The sequence below is a fragment of the Lytechinus pictus genome, chromosome 2, assembly GCF_037042905.1.
Source record: "Lytechinus pictus isolate F3 Inbred chromosome 2, Lp3.0, whole genome shotgun sequence".
NCBI lineage: Eukaryota > Metazoa > Echinodermata > Echinoidea > Temnopleuroida > Toxopneustidae > Lytechinus > Lytechinus pictus.
The window spans coordinates 56,289,303-56,308,972 of record NC_087246.1 but is presented as its reverse complement, the minus strand read 5'-3'; the positions used below and the strand labels follow the sequence as shown (position 1 = coordinate 56,308,972).

General features: G+C 34.9%; 1 protein-coding gene across 1 annotated transcript in view; it reads left to right on the top strand.

The window, feature by feature from the left end:
* The window catches only part of LOC129277355 (uncharacterized), a 47,276-nt gene extending 28,963 nt beyond the window's left edge, over window positions 1-18,313 (top strand). Inside the window, exons 14-22 of the mRNA XM_064095224.1 lie at window positions 7,158-7,453; window positions 8,072-8,237; window positions 8,896-9,151; window positions 9,672-9,830; window positions 12,032-12,167; window positions 12,922-13,030; window positions 13,613-13,731; window positions 14,257-14,485; window positions 15,631-18,313. Of these exons, the coding sequence (XP_063951294.1) occupies window positions 7,158-7,453; window positions 8,072-8,237; window positions 8,896-9,151; window positions 9,672-9,830; window positions 12,032-12,167; window positions 12,922-13,030; window positions 13,613-13,731; window positions 14,257-14,485; window positions 15,631-15,857 (1,697 nt within the window). The 3' untranslated portion in view covers window positions 15,858-18,313. The remainder of the gene's footprint in view (window positions 1-7,157; window positions 7,454-8,071; window positions 8,238-8,895; window positions 9,152-9,671; window positions 9,831-12,031; window positions 12,168-12,921; window positions 13,031-13,612; window positions 13,732-14,256; window positions 14,486-15,630) is intronic.
* Window positions 18,314-19,670: the final 1,357 nt, after the last annotated feature.

Here is a 19,670-nt window from a genome sequence, read left to right as displayed (position 1 = left end):
CTTTAATATTCGAGACATGGTTGTTTCTTTCGGCCCACAGGCCTGCACCTGCCAGACCATGCCCTCAGGCATAGTCGCGTTGCTATCCCCTTGAGCCTCTAGAAACAACCATGCCTCTCATAGCAGTCCATACTTTTTTCTAAGCTGATTCTATAATGCTTGTGCATTTCCAAACTAAATGCATAACCATTTTATTGTCTTAATAATAGTAATAAAGTGATGGAAAACTAATGATCCATGCTTGTTTTATACTATTTCAGTCAGGTTCAGAATATTATTAACTTGATTCTCTAAAATTGTAGTTGAAATAATAGATGAATGAGCCAACAATAGTTCTTTATCTGAAACGCCATATGAAATTTGCAGTCTGAACATACTTTCTGGACATTCATATTTTTCAGCAACCAACAGATCATTTAAAATGTGAACTCTTTATTCTGTTGAACTGTAACAATGCAGGAGGCCAAATAATACTTAATCCTTCTTGGTTCTTGGAATGAAATTTGTATTATGTTAAGATTAGAGCAATTAAAAAAAGTGTACACTTCCTTTAATCTAAAGAAATAATTTGCATCTTATTCAAACATCCGTTCATTTTTTACATCCTTTTGTCATGATGTGAAAGAAAAAGAAAAAAATTCTTTTGAAAGAACACTAATAATGAATATTGATTATCAACAACAAACTTGAAAGTGTGTTGAAAATCTATGTCTAGAATGTTTCTGATTTTCAAATTTGGATAATGTTAAATAATTAGAATTTACATTTGAACAAAGTGAACAATAATTATCTGCATAAAGATAATTCCAATTCACTTTATAGACCAACTTCTACATCCTTCTCTCTTCTGATTTCAAGATGTATAATGCAAGGCTCTTTAAACAGATTATTTTAAGGGAGAGCCGGAGAGATTTCCTTGCCTTTCTTCTGCTAATCTAACATCCGGCAATGTCCAGTAGATTTCACTGAACTTAAAGGGATGGTCCAGGCTGAAAATATTTAAATCTCAATAAATAGAGTAAAAATTACAGAGCAAACTGCTGAAAATTTCATCAAAATCGGATAACAAATAACCAAGTTATTGAATTTTATAGTTTATCAATATTTTTTTTAAACAGTTATATGCACATCATCATGAATATTCATGATGTTGGCTGATGATGTCATATTCCCAATTTCCCTTTTCTTATTTTATTACATAAAATCATAATTGTTTCACACATGTGTATAAAATGATGTGTCTCCATTATGATGAAATAAGTTGTGGCAATAAGTAACTAATGCACTTTAATCAGTTGTCATTCCAATTGTTTTAGTTCTTGCTAGAAAATTTTTCAATGAACCTACTGTAATTTCATATAATAAAATACAAAAGAACAAGTGGGGATATGACATCATGATCATCAGCCCACCTAATGAATATTCATGAAGACATGCTATTGCTTAGAACCGTTTCAACGAAATAATGCAAATCTTAAAAATTCTAAAACTTTGTTATCCGATTTTGATAAGATTTTCAGCATTTAGCTCTGTGAATTTCACTCTATTTATTAAATATCTCCAGCCTGGACCATCCCTTTAAATATTTGGCTGTCTAATTTATATCATGGACCTACTAGGTCCATGTTTATATATTGCTTTTTATACGCCTGTCCTACGGGACGTTTTGTGGTATCACGCTTGGTGTCCATTCGTCTGTCTATCTGTCTGTTCGTCCGTCCGTCTGTCCGTCCGTTAACTTTTCTTCGTAAACGCGATAACTTCAGTTTAACTTAAGCTAGGCTCATATATTATTTGGTGTGTATGATACTAGCATGGATCCTAGACAGCCTATATATTTTGAGGTCAAAAAGTCAAGGTCAACGTCACAGTGACATGTTTTTATCTTACCCTTCTGAAGTCCTTGTATATGCTATAACTTCAGTTTAACTTAACCTAGGCTCATATAATTTGGTGTGTATGATACTAGCACGAATCCCAGGAAGCCTAGCGATTTTGAGGTCAAAAGGTCAAAGGTCAAGGTCACAGTGACTGAGTGACATGTTTTCATCTTACCCTTCTGAAGTCCTTGCAAACGCGATAACTTCAGTTTAACTTAACCTAGGCTTATATAATTTGATGTGTATGATACTAATATGGATCTCAGGAAGGTCAAAAAGGTCAAAGGTCAAGTCACCACCTTCCACTTTTCTTGCTTGACCAATAACTCAATTTCCATGTTACAGACGGGTGTATTATGTGCTCGCCCTTGCGACACTCTTGTTCCCATTTGTGAATGATGTACATGTACACCAAAGCCAAATGATGTAGGCATTGGCAGTAAAGGTCATGTTCTAGGGAATCAAATGCTTTCTTAGTCTTTTAGCCTACTGAAGTAAAGAACCTTTATTTTAAATATGTCAATTCAATTCAATTTATTTTTTTCATTCTTCAACATAATACAAATAATTACATGATAAATCAATTCAATTTAAATAAAAGCATGAACAAAATTCAACATTGAATAAATAATATACATATTCAATAAGTGTCAAGTGAATTTGGAATAATAACTGCCCCTGTGGACCTCCTAGAGGATTTCTGAAACTATAATATTGGCTTCCCAGAGATATGCAAGATTTCACTACGTTTGATAAAGTGTTAGACAAGTGAGCCTTTGTTTAGAAAAAAAAATACTGGCAGAGCATTATAAAATCTGATAAATGGAAATATTCATATAAAAGAATCAGTCAATGAAAAGTGATATAACTGTCACTACATTTCTTCATATAGAAGTGAGAATATTTCAATAAAGCCTAATTCACTTTAGTATTTATGAAAACATATATGTGTGGTAACCCAACAGACCATAGTAAAACGTGCCATCTTTGATTTTTGTCTCACCTGCGAAGCAGAGTGAGACTATAGGCGCCGCTTTTCTGACGGCGGCGGCGTCAACACCAAATCTTAACCAAAGGTTAAGTTTTTGAAATGACAGCATAACTTAGAAAGTATATGGACCTAGTTTATGAAACTTGGCCATAAGGTTAATCAAATATTACTGAACATCCTGCCTGAGTTTTGAGTCACATGACTATGGTCAAAGGTAATTTAGGGTCAATGAACTTAGACCATGTTGGGGGAATCAAAATCTTAACCTAAGGTTAAGTTTTTGAAATGTCATCATAACTTGGAAAATATATAGACTTAGTTCATGAAACTTGGACATAAGGTTAATCAAGTATTGCTGAACATCCTGCCTGAGTTTTGAGTCACATGACCAAGGTCAAAGGTCATTTAGGGTAATGAACTTTGGCCAAATTGGGGGTATTTGTTGAATTACCATCATAACTTTAAAAGTTTATGGATCTGATTCATGAAACTTAAACATACAAATATATAAACATGTAAGAGTAATCAAGTATCACTACACATCCTGTGCGAGTTTCAGGTTACATGATCAAGGTCAAAGGTCATTTAAGGTCAATGAACTTTGGCCAAGTTGGGGGTATTTGTTGATTTACCATCATGACTTTGATAGTTTATTGGTCTACATGTAGTTCATACAACTTGGACATAAGAGTAATAAAGTATCACTGAACATCTTGTGCATATTTCAGGTCACATGACCAAGGTCAAAGGTCAATGAACTTTGGCCATGTTGGGGTATTTGTTGAATAACCATCATAACTCTGAAAGTATATGGATCTAGTTCATAAAACTTGGACATAGAGTAATCAAGTATCATTGAACATCTCATGTGAGTTTCAGGTCACATGACCAAAGTCAAAGGTCATTTAAGGTCATTGAACTTTGGCCATTTTGGAGGTAATTATTAGATTGCTGTTATAACTTTCAAAGTTTATAGATTTAGTTTATAAAATGTGGATATAGGGGTACCGGTAATCAAGTATCACTGACAAGTCTTAGGTTGCATGATCAAGGTCAAATGTCATTTATTGTCAATGAATGTAGTATTGTATCAATATCTGAATGGTGTTTTTTGTGAATAATTATTTCATAGTAGTTTTCAAAGTCAGCACTGCTGCTATATTGAATCGTGTGATGCAGGTGAGACTGCCAGAGGCACTCCACTTGTTTTAATTCAAATTTTCCACAAAAAGGGGTTAACCAATCCTTATTTTCAGACATTTTTCCACACGTTTTTATATTTTTACAAGTGAAATTGATAAAAATTGGCAAATTGTGGAGTAGAGCATCAAGCTGAAGACACTTGTGACTGAACTACATGTACTCTCGGTCTCAATATGAAAATAGATCTAGGAGCTCTTTCATATAAAAGTTAAACAAGATACATTGACCTATCCTCTCCTCAATTTCTCCCCTATTCCAGTAAACAAGGAACATCTCATTAATTTGTGATATGGTTTGAAGATGCCTTATCCTTCCAAGATATTTTCTTAGAAGAGATAACAAGAAAGGGTATTATCATGGTAGGGTCAATGGTGGTATTATATAGTCATATGTGCATCAACATAATTTAAAGTACTATGTTACTGCTAAAAATCTATTTGGCACAAGACATGCAAGTGCATGTTTTTTATCCTTCTATTTGCAGTTTGCCTTGAATTATCTATTTTTCTTTAAGACTTGTGGCTCAGACTCAGAAATATGTATTAGTTTTGAATTCCAAAGTCCACACCTCTTCTTATTTAGTATTTTTGTTTCCTTTTCAAATTATTATTTTTTCATTATTCCTGGCTTATTTCAAATTGTATATTTCAGCAGGTGGCTGAATCGCACAGTTTACATTGAAAAAAAAATGATGATGGGTAGAGCATTACAATGTTACAGGGGTTTAGCTCGATACTATTCTGATTTGCAATGTTATATATTGGATTTTTGTTTTACACTCCAATAAAGAAAGATCATCAAAAAGTCATGGGAAGTGTAATACTATGTAAAACATAAATGACAATGTATGTTTATTCTGAGGAGGAACTAAGAATAACCATTTGATAATTGAGGAAGAAACCCTCCATTTCAGAACATGTTTATAATAAAAATTCAGAAAATAAGTCCCTTCCCTTGGTAAATAAAACACTGAATCACCATCGAAACTCCCTCTCTACCATATACGTTCCAGCAGTTTCTAGTGATGCCCACTAAGAGCTGAGGAATTGTGCAAACATCACATGGGGATTACCATGAGATGACATCATCACCCATATAAAGAAATGTGAGGCATTTCTGCTCTGTGGACTAGTCTTGTAAATCAGACCTAGGAAATTTACTATCATGGTTTAAGTAACAAAAAAATTGCAATGTGTACTGAAAAAAATTATCTGCTTTACCTTCAGTGATGTATAATTGTTTTTATCAAGTATATGTTTGCTCCTTTTTAAAATTCAATTTCATTCCTTTCAACCCCGTCATGTTGGAATATGGTATAGGGTAAATAAGGTTTGTTTTTACAGACTATGTCTTCAGTTATTTGATACATATTCATAACCTTTGGTTGGCATAGAATTTCAGTCGTAAACAGCTGATGATAAGTCTCCTGGATAACTATCAGCAGGTTTTGACCAGATGTGGACTTTGGAACAGATTTATTTTTATCATGATTCAAGTTTGTTTTGGAATTGAACCTATAAAAGCCTCTGCTGCATGATATCTAGCTAGTCGTGATATTAAGTGGAGATCATTTCCTAGTTACACATTGAATATTCCTAAAGACAAAACTACTTGGATTATATTTCCTTCAAGGATTGTACTTCTTTTGCTCTCATTGTTGCTGTAAGACTAAATGATTTCTTATAGCTGCCTGTGCTGTGGGTCAGTATTAAATCTGGTAGATGTTCTCTACATGTTTCAAACAAATTTTCTCTATCCTGGACAAGTTTTCCTGTGAAACATTCTGATAATCTTGTGGAGTTTGTAAGGATTTTACATAATTCAGGAAAATTTTCAACTTCTAAGAGAATCTGTGGTGCACACCCCTGTTGATGAATTCCTGGTGTATTTATTGAACGATCACAGCATTATGCATGAGGATTTTCCATACAATTGCTCATTCTTATTGCCTATTCCTCCTCATATTCTTCAGCTGTCAAGCTCTATTTCAGGTTTGTAAAATGATGATATAGAAATTGACTAAGTTGATTGCATTTTTAGGAAGTGAATCCCAAATTTCTTAATCACAACAAAACAATATGACCAACTCTCTTTTCTCCATCCAAATAGCATGAATGCATCAGCAAACCACTTGATTCGATTAGATTATAGTATTCATTAGAGGGAGCGTGAGATGGGAGGAGGTCGCCTTTAGGTTGTGAAGGATGTTGTAATAATTTGTGATTATTTGAATTGTTGGGAATTCCCTTGTTTTCTTCATTTATTGTTCACTTGAGTGCACATTTATTGGTTTCAGTTCCATTCTGCTGCAGCAGCTCAATGTGATCACTCAACAAATTATGTTCTTAAATCATCTGCGTTTTATGCAAGTAATTGCATCGGTGCATATCCTTTATGACTTAGTCAGTCGCCACAGAAATTTGAATGTTAATTATTTAAGGTTCTGGCATTTGAACAAAAGTAACTCATAGCTTACACTGTATTATCAATTGCTATTTTCAATCATGTATCAATCTAGTGAAATGTTATTTCATTGTAGTACTGGGCAATTATTCAGTAGATATGGGAGGAAATATCTCAAACTTTTTTTTAAGTATGGAGTCACAAGGGTTACAAGTTAAGGCATGCAGCTTCCCATTTCTATGGAAGAAAAGAAGAATGTATCTACAGATTGGATATTGATGTGTGACAAATATAATGATCATTACAAAAGTATATTTTCTTTTGTGAATATGTATCCATTCAAGAATCTTTTTTTTTCTTCAATCTTCAAAGGGAATTGATTTTATGTTCATTTCATGTTAAAACTCCCTTCCGTGACTTATTATATAAAGACTGACCCTATGATTTATATTAATTTTACTGAATATATAAAATTGTATTGATATTCATGTATTTTGATTAAAAAAAGAAAAAAAGATTGATTTTTTACCTTGAGGGTGCATTCTAGATGTGCCTCCCATTTCATTATCTCAAATAAATATAGTTTGGATCTAAGGATTTAGAATGCTGACTACATTATAGTCCTTCAATGTGTATACCGGTAAAACAAATGTTAATTTCATTCTGTAATTCATTTACAGGATCCCCATCCAACAGAAGATGGTTCGAACAAACAAAATTTGAAACCTACCAGGAAAATCATGAAGAGGAACCAACATACCCTGCTGCATATGATTACACCCAACACCGTCGCATAGGATACGACAAGGATGTCATTGTTGTGGATCGATCGCCAGAAGCTGAGGCACAGAAGTCGGATCTGGATGTGGAATCAGTGGTCGAGGTGAAGATCAGAGGGGAGTCCCATTATGGTGTCATTAAATCTCTCTGTACTCATCTTAATTGGCTTGATGATCACATTGCTGGTATAGAGCTGGTATGTATGTGGTGTAAACTATTTATTTACGGTTTAGGAATTTATTCTCTTCCCCTACAATCTGGGGGCATCAGAGGTCTTAGAATTGTTAGCACTTACTTGTCATTTATCTCTGCGAGAAAGTTGCTGTAAATAAGAATGGATAAACTAGCTGAGACACTAGTGCTTGACGTAATTGATATTGTGTTTTTATCATTTACACTGTAATCGACCAATTTGTGGATCAGATGGAATAGTTCCTGAACTGAGAATCAGTAGGGTATCAAAGAAAAACCAGTCTATGTTGTACATGTGTTGTGGATCCATGGATAAGCTTTGAGTTTGGAAAGTACATTGTCAAGGGTTCAAGGTCTTCTGCAGCAGTAGCATCCCTTAGCAAGGCACTGATTTACCTGTGCCACTCTCCACCCAGGTATTAAATACAGAAATAACTGTATTTGACTTTTGCTTAACAGTATGTGCACCATGTGAATTCCTGGAATGTTCCCAAGAGAGTGTAGAAAACGAATATGTTATTTATGTGCGGGTGAGCCAATTCCATTGACCAGGGTAATTGTAGACATATAGAGGGCGTGCTTGTATGAAAGGAGATGAGTTTTACATTCTTTTCATTTTTAGGAGGAACCAATCATCGGTGGCACTGATGGTAGCTTTGAAGGTACCCAATACTTCACCTGTGGACCGAGGAAAGCAGTCTTTGTCTACCTATCTCAATGTCGACCAGATTCACGATTCCCAACCAATGCTGATACCTACAGGGTCTTTACAAGAGAAACAAGTCTGGGTAGGTTCTCAACTTTGTTGCTTATCATAAGCTTAATGCTTTGAACTGATCAGAGAAGGTTTGTTTCTATTTTTTTTTTAGTTTCATTAGTTATCGCCAGCTTAAACAATTATGACATACAAAGAATTTGGTTCAAAAAGGGATTTCTCAGCTTAAAGGAACAAAATTTCACAGATATAAAATTGGAATTACTTGGGACTGTTCATCTTTGCTGCTCTCAGAATTGGGGTTCATACAACAAGAAAAGAGCTGAATAATATTCAACATCATCCCAGTTTTTATCAGGAGGTTCTGTTTCTGTTTAAGTAACTCCCTTAGGAACTCAGCAAAGCAGCTTTCTGCGTATCAACTCCAAGCTGGTATATGACCAATTACGTAGGAAACACTTTATGTTTGAGTTAATCGGTAAAAGCAGGTGACCGCCATAGACGACAGGCCTTTTGGTTAAAGTGGAAATGATTCTGAGCTGGGATTCAAACCCACAACCTGTTAATCATGAGTCCAATGCACTAACCACTAGACCAAACGACCCCAGTAGTGTACTCAACCACTGCCCCCCCCCCTTTTTTGTTTTTCTAATGATATTACTGTATTTTTTAAGATAGATTGTAATATATTGATGCATGTTTTATCACACTCTTTCATGGTGCTGGTTCAGATTTTGGAAACCAGGAATCACCCATCATTCCAGGCTATGTGCAGCTTCGTAACTTCCAACAAAGTTCAGTAGGGGAGAACAAAGGAATCCAAGGAGACCAGAACTCCTGCTACCTAGATGTGAGCCTCTACAGTATGTTCTCTTTCAATACGACCTTTGATGTCTCCCTAGTAAGACCAAAGGAAGGAAAGGATGTGCAGGACTTTGAAGAAATTCAGACAATACTCAGGGAGAAAATCGTCAACCCACTCAGAGAGTAAGATTCCATTTTTATTTGCCGGTGCTGGTGACAAATTCTTTAGTGGTTGTTGTCATGATGTAGAAGGGATGGTTGAGCTTGTTGTGACAGTGGTGATTGCGGGGTGATTGTTATTAATGGTTGATGGTTGTGTATAAAGTAATTTGGTACCTAGTAGAAATCGAATATGGGGGTAAGAGCTGATATGGTTGCTCAAGCTAATTCCTAAGTAAGTATCCAAGAATCCTTGGAGATTCCTTAAGGCATTACTGTAATTTGTGTGTTAGGGTAAGGAAAATTTGTATACTTTTCTTAGGGAAGAAATGATATAAATAGTCTTAGAGAGAAACATCGCCTTGTTATCGCCTTGTAAGTGTGATTGTTGATTAAGTTTGTAATAGTAAGTTGATAAAGGTTTTCACTACCAGATACTTGTATGATATTACAATTGAGCCAGGGAATGGCAATGGCAACTAGAATGTAGTGTAAACTTGATTCTTGTGTATGATTGTATGATTGTGCTTTCTGCATTTCCTAGGAATGGGTTTGTACGAGCTGATCGTGTGCGAGATCTCCGTCTTCATCTTGATAAACTAGGTCTTTTACCAGGAATGACCAACGAGGAGAAGGACCCGGAAGAATTTCTTCACATGCTGGTCAGAGATGTCTTGAAGGCTCAGCCACTTATCAAAACAAGGTATGGTACTGAAACATGCTTTGTAGTTGACACATCAGGATGAAAAATAAAATGGTGATGATAGAGATGAGGATGATGGTGATGGATGGTGATGGTGCAGTGGTGCTGTTGATGATGCAGAAGAAGATGAAGATGAAGATGAAGATGATGATGATGATGATGATGATGATGATGATGATGATGATGGTGATGATGATGATGATAATGATGATGATGATGATGGTGATGATGATGATGATGGTGATGATGATGATGATGAGTATGATGATGATGGTGATGATGATGATGATGGTGATGATGATGATGGTGATGATGATGGTGATGATGATGATGATGATGATGAGTATGATGATGATGGTGGTGATGATAATGATGATGATGAGTATGATGGTGGTGATGATGATGATGAGTATGATGATGAGTATGATGATGATGGTGGTGATGATAATGATGATGATGAGTATGATGGTGGTGATGATGATGATGATGATGATGATGATGATGATGATGAGTATGATGATGATGATGATGGTGGTGATGATGATGATGATGATGATGAGTATGATGAGGATGATGATGATGAAATACTTAAGTCATGTATATCATTCTATTCAACTGAACCTGATTAGGCATATCACTTCACAATAAATTACTTTAGGTTACTCAGGTTTTTGCTTATAAAGCATTTTCTACTGAATGCATTCATATGCTTGTAATGACAGGATTGAGAGAGGAAGAAATTTAATGGCATGGTATGGTACAAGCCATCATCCTTACAATTCCCAGTGATTGATGTAAACTTTTCCTTTTCTTTGAAATATTTATAAGATGTCTTGACATTGCAAATAAGTTAATATATTTCTTTCGAAGTACGAAATCTATAAATATACATTCCAAAGTTCATGAGTTTAATCAGTTAGATTAGAGCATCAGTATCAATATAATATAAGAGCAATGATATTAATATGAAGTTCATACTTGTATTTATGTTACTCTTAGCAGAGTTATAAATATTTATTTTCTGTATTTTCCACTCCTTGGCTACTCTTGAAAGCATGTTATTGCCAATCAAGGAAATAGACTTCAGGGAAAATCTTAATGGGTATTTGCATCATAGATAATCAGGATGCTTTGATAACACATGGTCATGTTTGAAATGGTTCTCAGAAATTATTCAAGTGCCTAATGAATGCAGATTATCCTTTAGTGATATTTATAGAATCATCATGCATCAGTTTATAGCTCTCTCCAGATCAGTGCATTTATCTGGTTGTGAATTTTGAAATGCGTGAAGGTGCATAGATGTATACATAATGTATATGAATATCTCTGACGTTTTGAAACTATGATTCTATTTTGAGAAGACTCAATATATACATCAATAAGGAAGTTGATCAGTGTGCTTGCATTCATGAGGTTTGCCAATGATTGTAATATTTTGATTTCAAGTATTCGATTTTCCTGTTAACATACATCTACATATAATCTTGATTAATTCTATATTCCCCTGATAAGAATCATATACACCAAGTCACACCCATAATATATAGCGATCTCTATAATCATTGTTGGTATTTTATTATTGGCATTTTTTGTATTTCCATTGCCAGTTTTATTGGTATAAAATTATCATGACTATTGGTAATTGTTTTTATAAATCCCCCATATTAAACATTACAGACTAAATAGATTGTGCTTGGATTGGTAATTAAGTTATATCAGTTTGTAAACAATACAAGTGTAGAGATTTTTGCTTTGACATTGACTTGTCTACATACAAATGATTCTTATTTGACTTGTTAGAGCAAATTATCACTCTGTGAGATAATTATCTATTTTCTACAACACCACTGTACATTAGTATAATAATCCAAAGGGGGCACGGTATGAAGGAAAGGGGGGGGATTTTTTCTACCTTTTTAATGCGTAAAGCTAATTTTGGGATAGATTTTGACAATAAATATATCATATTTATATTTAACATCATATTGCACTTTCCTATTCCTTTTTTTTGGGTAGTGGAATGGGGGGGGGGGGGCATAGACCCCAAAGGCCCTCAGTGCCACTAAATGATTTTTTTTGGTGATTATATCTATTCTAATTACGCATTTTTTCTCTGTCTTCTTTTTTCTCCCCTTCCTTTTTTCTCTCTCTATCTGTCTGTCTCTTTCTTTCTCTTTTTTATATCTGCCTTTCGATAGGCATAGTGATACAAAAGAGATTGACAGCCAGTATTTGTATCAGATCTTCATGGAGAAAAATGATTCATTAGAGCTACCAAAGGTTGAACAACTCCTCCATCAATCCTTCTTAGACAACGAACTAAAGCTGGTCGAGGTAATAATTCTCATATCCCATTATTAAAGGTCCAATGACACACTTTTAAAACGGGTAACAATATGGACTAGTGTTCCAGTAGAACATGAAACGTGTGTATTATTTTGATACAACTGTTAAAAACTTGCCACTGTACCACCCAGAACAGAAATTGGAATGATTTTTCTCTCCTTCCTCTGGGAACAATTTGATACAATGTGGAACACGAGCAGTAGCACGCTATAAACGCTCTGAAGACACAAAGGATTGGAAGGGGAAGGGCAAGGCATTACTCACCCAAACCATCTATCTCATCTGTTACTTTGTGTGATCAGAGCATTCACTAAATATAAGTGACAAAAGACAAATTTTTTTGTGTAGATTTTAGTCTGAATTATAAATGATTATCTTTTTAAATTTCTATTTCAACGTATTATATTACTCTGTATTTTTACTTAACCATGAGACTTGAACCTCATTTCTTAAAGGGGGAAGGGGGGGGGGCTCAACCTTAGACAAGCTTTCTTTATTAGGTTAAATTTTTCAAATAAATCCAATTTTGAATTTCAGTCTCATGGAATACTGGTGCCAGATGTTTCTTATACCATATAACCTACGGTTGTTTGCCTTTTCTTCAGCTTTTTACCAATTGGCATCAGTTAATGTGCTGAAGGTTTTAACATTAATCATTTGTCTGTTAGTACCTTATCATTTTAAGCTTTCACTTCCCAATCATTTGTATATTAATCATTTCAAATTTGTTTATCGTTTGTAGATTCCAGAGTGTCTTGTAGTTCAGATGCCAAGATTTGGGAAGGATTATAAGATGTATAGGAGGATTTTACCCAGTCTAACCATTGACATCACTGATCTACTGGAAAACTGTAAGTTATATGACATGCTTAATGAATCTAAAAAAATATATAATTTGAATTTTATTTCAATATTACTGAGGGGAATGTGGTAGTCTTTGACAAAGAAATATTCTGTAATCATTTACAAGGAATTTATACATTTAGTTTTTGAGGCAACATTTTTCCCAACTGTATACTAACTTATATATTATGATATGTGTATGGGACAATGCATTTTGACTTGGTGTACATGTTGTGAGGTTGCAGCCCGCAACGAGAGTTTAAGTTGATGGAAGAAGTAGAAATGAAACTGTATGAATGAACGATTTTCAAGAAAATATTTTTTAGGGTATTCTTGCGGGGACAAAATCCAGATACGGAGGATTTAAAGACTATTGCTGTTGCAAATTTTCGTTAGGTATGAAGTTATTTTGGAACTCTCCTGCATTATTTCTTGGTGGATTACCATGAGAATATACTCAAAGAAATGTCAACCATTTTATTCTACTTTCCCCTGAGTTATTTGTAATGATTATGACTGTGTATTGAAAACTTGTGTGACCTTATGGTGTATTGATAGCATGTTTATGGCATGATATGTGTACATTATAGATCCAAGATCATGTACTATCTGTGGGGAGCTGGCCAAGGTGGAATGCAGAGACTGCAGACCGGATGAAGAAATCTCAGAAGAATTCATCAAGTCTTACTGCTTTAGTTGTTGTGATATGGTGCGTAGTGGGTAAAGAAAAAAACAACACAGAGATTTAGAGAAAATGTTAGAGAGTTGGCATTTACAAGGAAATATTTGAGAAGGGAGTGGGATTATGGGAGGATTTTTTAAAAAAAGATAGAGGAAGAGACAGGCAGACAGACAGACAGACAGAGCACAGTGTTGGGGGTGAGACTGAAAATGGCATGTGATAAAGACACTTAAACAGGAACGCAGGAAAATTGGAGGTTGCAGAAAGTAAAATAGGAACAAAATAAAGACGGACAAAGCCTGCGAGAGGAGATTGGGATCAATCAAGAATTAAACAGTAAGCCTTCAGTAATACAAGATTAGGATCTGGTTAATTCTATTGGAGAGAGGAACTGCGAAAAGAAATGTAGATCATAGATCATACACGTAGATCAGGAGAGACGTGCAATAAAAAGAATTCAGAAATACGTAAAACTTTCACCTTGTATTTACGCAATACAAATATAATGTGAGATTTTTTTTTTTTTTTGCATCGTCTTATCGAACCAATCAGAGCCATAGCAGTCTCCCATCACACAGGATAAAACAGCTCACCCTGAATCCAGAGGTTGAGAAAGGATTTGAACTGATGACCAGAACTGGACAGCAGCTTCATTTTCAGAGACAAACGATGGAGCTGTTTGCTGTAGTGTGCATCCAGACAAGTCATTATGTGGCCTTTGTGAAGACTGAGAGGAAACCCACACATTGGGTGTTCTTTGACAGCATGGCAGATAGAGATGGTAGGTTGAATAATGAAATCGTAGTTATCATCAGGAGCAGCAGTAGAAGTAGAGCCATTTTATCATTACCCTTATCCTCATCACCACCATCATTATTATTATTATTATTATCATTATAAACGTGGTCATCATTATCACCACAATCATCATCTTCATCATCTTCATCATCGTCACCGTCATCACCATCATCATCACCTTCATCACAATTATCATCATTTGCATTTTCATTATCATCATCATCATCTTCATCATCATCACCGTCATCACCATCAACACCATCACCACCATCATCACCATCATCATCACCTCCATCACCATTATCATTTTCACCACCATCATCACAATCATCATCACCTTCATCAGTCTTATCTTATCATCATCATCATCATCATCATCACCATCATCGCCACCATCATCATCACCTTCATCACTCTTATATCATTCTCATTATCATTATCTTCATCATCATCATCATCATACCCACTATTAGAATAATTCTCATCTTTTTATTTTCATCGTCATCATCATCATTGTCAATCTCACTATCATCATCATCACTATAAACCACAATCATCATCTTTTTATTTTTTATCATAGTTATTTTATTGACCAGTGTCATATTTTTTTCATTATTGATCTGCCTCTTTAACTTAATTTCTTATTTACTGAAATAATAATCATAGCTATTTATTGATTAGATAGATAGATAGATAAAATGGTTTATTAAAAGATCATCGCAGCCAAAGGCCGAATTGTGATCAATTTTACAAACATGCAAGTTACATATAAAGTTCTCATACAAAGTATCGTAACATTTTCTTAAATGATACACAAACCTATTATGTAAACTATGTGATCTTAGAAAAAAAAGTGTCAGTGGAGAAAAAGAAGAATGCAGTGGTAGGTGAGCGGAAAGAAAGAAGGAAACTAGACAAATGAAAATGGAAGTCGTGAAGGTGTAAGGATATAAATTGAGAGAATAGAAAGGAGAGGAGAGAAAGGGAGGAGAAACCAGAAGGAGATAAAGAGGAGAAGAGAACAGATCACGTTCATCACATCTTGACATGTACTCACCATATCATATCACTTAAAGAGTAAAGATTATGATATTACGAGTCACCTACATTTTGTCCTCCTTCTGATAGCATCCACTGTTCCTGGTTTCAACATCCCCAAGGTTACCCACCTAAAGAACTTTGAAGAATGGTTGAAAGATCCTCAGAGGATCATCAATACGCCCGATGACAAGAAACTTCCAGAACACCTCAGGAGACTCTTAGGAGACGCTTACATCTGTTTCTACCGGAAGATAGGAACGGAACAGGCCGAAAGAACTCCTAGGGAATGGGCCTCAGGGGCAACAAACTATTGAATGAATGAATGGATGGAGAATCAGGAAAGAGAAGCTGTGGAAGAAACGGAAGGAATCCAGCATGTCAGATTGATGTGGATGTAGAGAGACGAGGATGATCCTCGTCTTTGGCTGGTGATCTGGTAGGAGAGTGAGACAATGGTCTGGAAGCCAAGACCCACGAAAGATGGAGAATGCTGGGAAACACTCAGTGAAGGATTGAGAGAAAACAAGTGAAGGGTAGAATGGCATTCTGCTTGTTTGCCTTTCTTTAGATTACATGAAAATACATGTGATTTCGGTTCTATAGGATGAATGTCTAGTTTTATACCCAGATATAGAGTCATTCTACTAGCATTGATATAGAGGAAGGAATTATAGGATTATTCAAAACTAAAAGATTACTCTTAGTTGAGAAAGAGTGGAATGGGAAAAGAGGACGTAGATGATGTGTATGGAAAATGGCGAAGGTATTAGATAAGGTAGATTAAGTGGACGTAAAACTGTTCATTAACTATACATATTATCACCACATAATGTTGAATCTATCAGAAATTAAGAATGAGCCAATATACATGTATCTGCGACAGTATAAAATGTTGCACAGTGCAATTATTGCGAAAAAATCAGAAATGTTTTTGAGGTATAATTTGTACACATAATTCTTTGTGTGCAGTAGTAGTTCTAGTATCACTAATGCAATCAATGAATACAAGGTCCTGTTACATAAGAGGAGTAATAATTATAATTGATAATTACAATCAATTTATTGGAGATGGTGTTCGCCTCTACTTAAAATTAAAATAAATTACAATTCTATGATAAAGGGACTATGCTTTTTATTCATGAGATTTTGAAATGGTGGGGTATTGTCTGAGATATCTCTCACATTGTACCAGCTTGATGGCAGTTTTTCACTATTAGGGCACTGGATCTTTGAAATATGTATGTGAACGTTATTCAGGAATGGTGCTTTTTGGCTTGAATTCACAATGGCAGTTTTGAAAACCATCGGTTGAACCTATGGTTTATGTAGATTTCCTGTATAAATTACGCTTCATTTACCGCATATATAAAAAAAATGTCCTTGCTGATGTGCGCTTTTGTCACAGCGTGCCAAATGGACGCCTGTTGCCATGGTTAAGCAAGCTATTTTATTCATGAGTCCACTGTTTTGAATTGATGAGTCCACCCTTCAAAACAGTGGACTCATGAATAAATTAGCGTGCACAACCATGGCAACAGGCGTCCATTTGGCGCACTGTGAAAAAAGCGTGCATCAGCATTGGCCATTGTTTATTGCACACGGTAAATAAGCGTAATTTATTCAGGAAATTGCATAAATTGTAGGTTCAATTGATGGTTTCAAAACCACCTTTGTGAATTCGGGCCTTTTAACATTGCTTGACGACAGACAGGGTGCTGATGCCTTGGACTCATGGCTATATGTGAGGGGTAAAATGATGTTCCTTGTCATTCATGTGTTACTGGAACTATTAGGGCTATTGTGTACCTTTCATCAAACGTGAGATAAAAGGAAACAACATTCTTAATACAATGTGAACACAGGAACTCGGCAGTAAAACATGCCTCGGAAAAGTGTTAATTTTGGTGATTATGTTGTGGACACAGTGACAAATAATCCCTTTTAGACAAATGTAAACATCGTAATTTAGAGTGAATTACTGCATAAGCGCTGTGCAGTTTGAGTTTTATCTGATGAGAACTGACACAGCACAGTACTATGTAGAGTTTGATAAAACCAGCATGAAAATGACCATGGATCAAGGTATGAACAGAACCATATGAAGAATGTTTGTCTGTATTGTAATAATATTTCATGTGCAATTACAAACAAGTGCAGAAAGTTGGTAAGTTTTGTAGCATTAAAATTCATTGCTTCATTTGTTTCAGCCAATTTTGCACTAAAAAGCATGAATTGATAAATTAGTATTGTTTATTTTCTTTCTCTTTAAGTTTTAGAAAATTATTTCAGTTGAAATTGCCAATGTTTTTAGAATAGGTGCTGTTTTCATCAGTTCATAACCCCCACCCCTCCTTTATTTCTATGATGTAGATACAACCATTTGGGGAAACACCCGTAGTTTTTCATCTGAAGCAACTGTAAAATAGTGTACAAACTGTGCAGTATGCCAAAGTTATGATATGCTGATACTGGGAGCAGTATTAGCAAGTGATCATAAAGTTAAGCTAATCATGGAATGTATAAATCTGATGTATATATTCATTCTTCTTCATGATTTGCCCAGCTTACACTTATGTTACTGTGTGCCTACATTTATCTTGTTTAGAAGAGCCAACTTTTTCCTGAATTTCATTTTGATATGATAAATTTGATTTTTATTTAAAGATTGCCCAGCTTACACTTATGTTACTGTGTGCCTACATATATTTTGTTTAGAAGAGCCAACTTTTTCCTGAATTTCATTTTGATATGATAAATTTGATTTTTATTTAAAGATTGCCCAGCTTACACTTATGTTACTGTGTGCCTACATATATTTTGTTTAGAAGAGCCAACGTTTTTCTGAATTTCATTTTGATATGATAAATTTGATTTTTATTTAAAGATTGAGGTAGAATATTATTTATCCCCATTGAATTATAAACTGGGTTCCAAAAGAAACTTATTAAACTTTACATAAGCACTGCACAAATTCCACTCAGTCAAAATGAACAATATTTTTACACAGGCTAGCTTCAATAATGTTACAAATACATGTCAATGATTAAGAGATTGGTTAAATCATGGAGAGGCTATAGCCCCTCCTAGCAATTGGTTTCACAAAATGACAAAAGAAAGACCAATGAAAATGACATGGCATTAAACAAACTTCCCATTTTTTCACAAATGTCCTTCATAGCGACTGGCTTGTTCACAAAGAAGCTACAGGAAGTTAGAATCAAAGTTTTAAATGACTGGAGCAATCACACAGCCACACACAGATTCCTGGATGGTAACTAGGTAAGCGAGGGATAATCTGAACACAGTGTTATCTGTGTGTGACTGATTGAGACACACACAGGCACATACCGTGTTCAGATTATCCCCCGTTTGCCGGGACATCCCCAGGAGGTTTGTGTGTGGCTGCATGACTGGTTCAGTCATCTCAAATTTTGATGTTAATTTACTGTAGCTTCTTGGTGATTGAGCCAATCATTACACATGCCCGTGAAGGACATGTGTACAAATCTGGGAATCCTGTTTAATCCCTTCACATTTTCATTGATCTTTCTTTTGCCATTTTGCGACTTTGGATTCTGACATCAGTTGATGCGGGGGGCTATAACCTCTCTGTCATTGAACCAAACTCGTAATTAGTGACATGTGCCTAGTAAAGATTATTGAAGCTAGCCTGTGTAAAAATATTGATCATTTTGACTGAGTGGAATTTTTGCAGTGCCCTTGTAAAGTTTGGTAAGTTTCTTTTAGACCCAGTTTAGTTTGATTACGAACATGTTTTTTTCTTTTCCATACTGTACAATTTTTTTTTCAATCTTCAGCATTTTTGGTGCCAGAAATATAAGCCCATTGTCCATGGAAATAAAACATTATAAAAATTTGATATGATTTTCAGAGAAATATCCTTATGTCTTATCTCAGTACATGTAGTTTGGAGGCAATTCTTTTTCATAATAGAAATTCAAAATATGTTTTATATATTTAAATATTTCCATAGCTTGTACAAATGTATTATTTAATATAAAAGATATCATCCTGAAAATTTATCGCAGTAATGATGTTTTCTTACTTCCAAAACAAATTAGACTTGGGTATTCTTTTTGCAATATATTTGATATGTTGATTATATC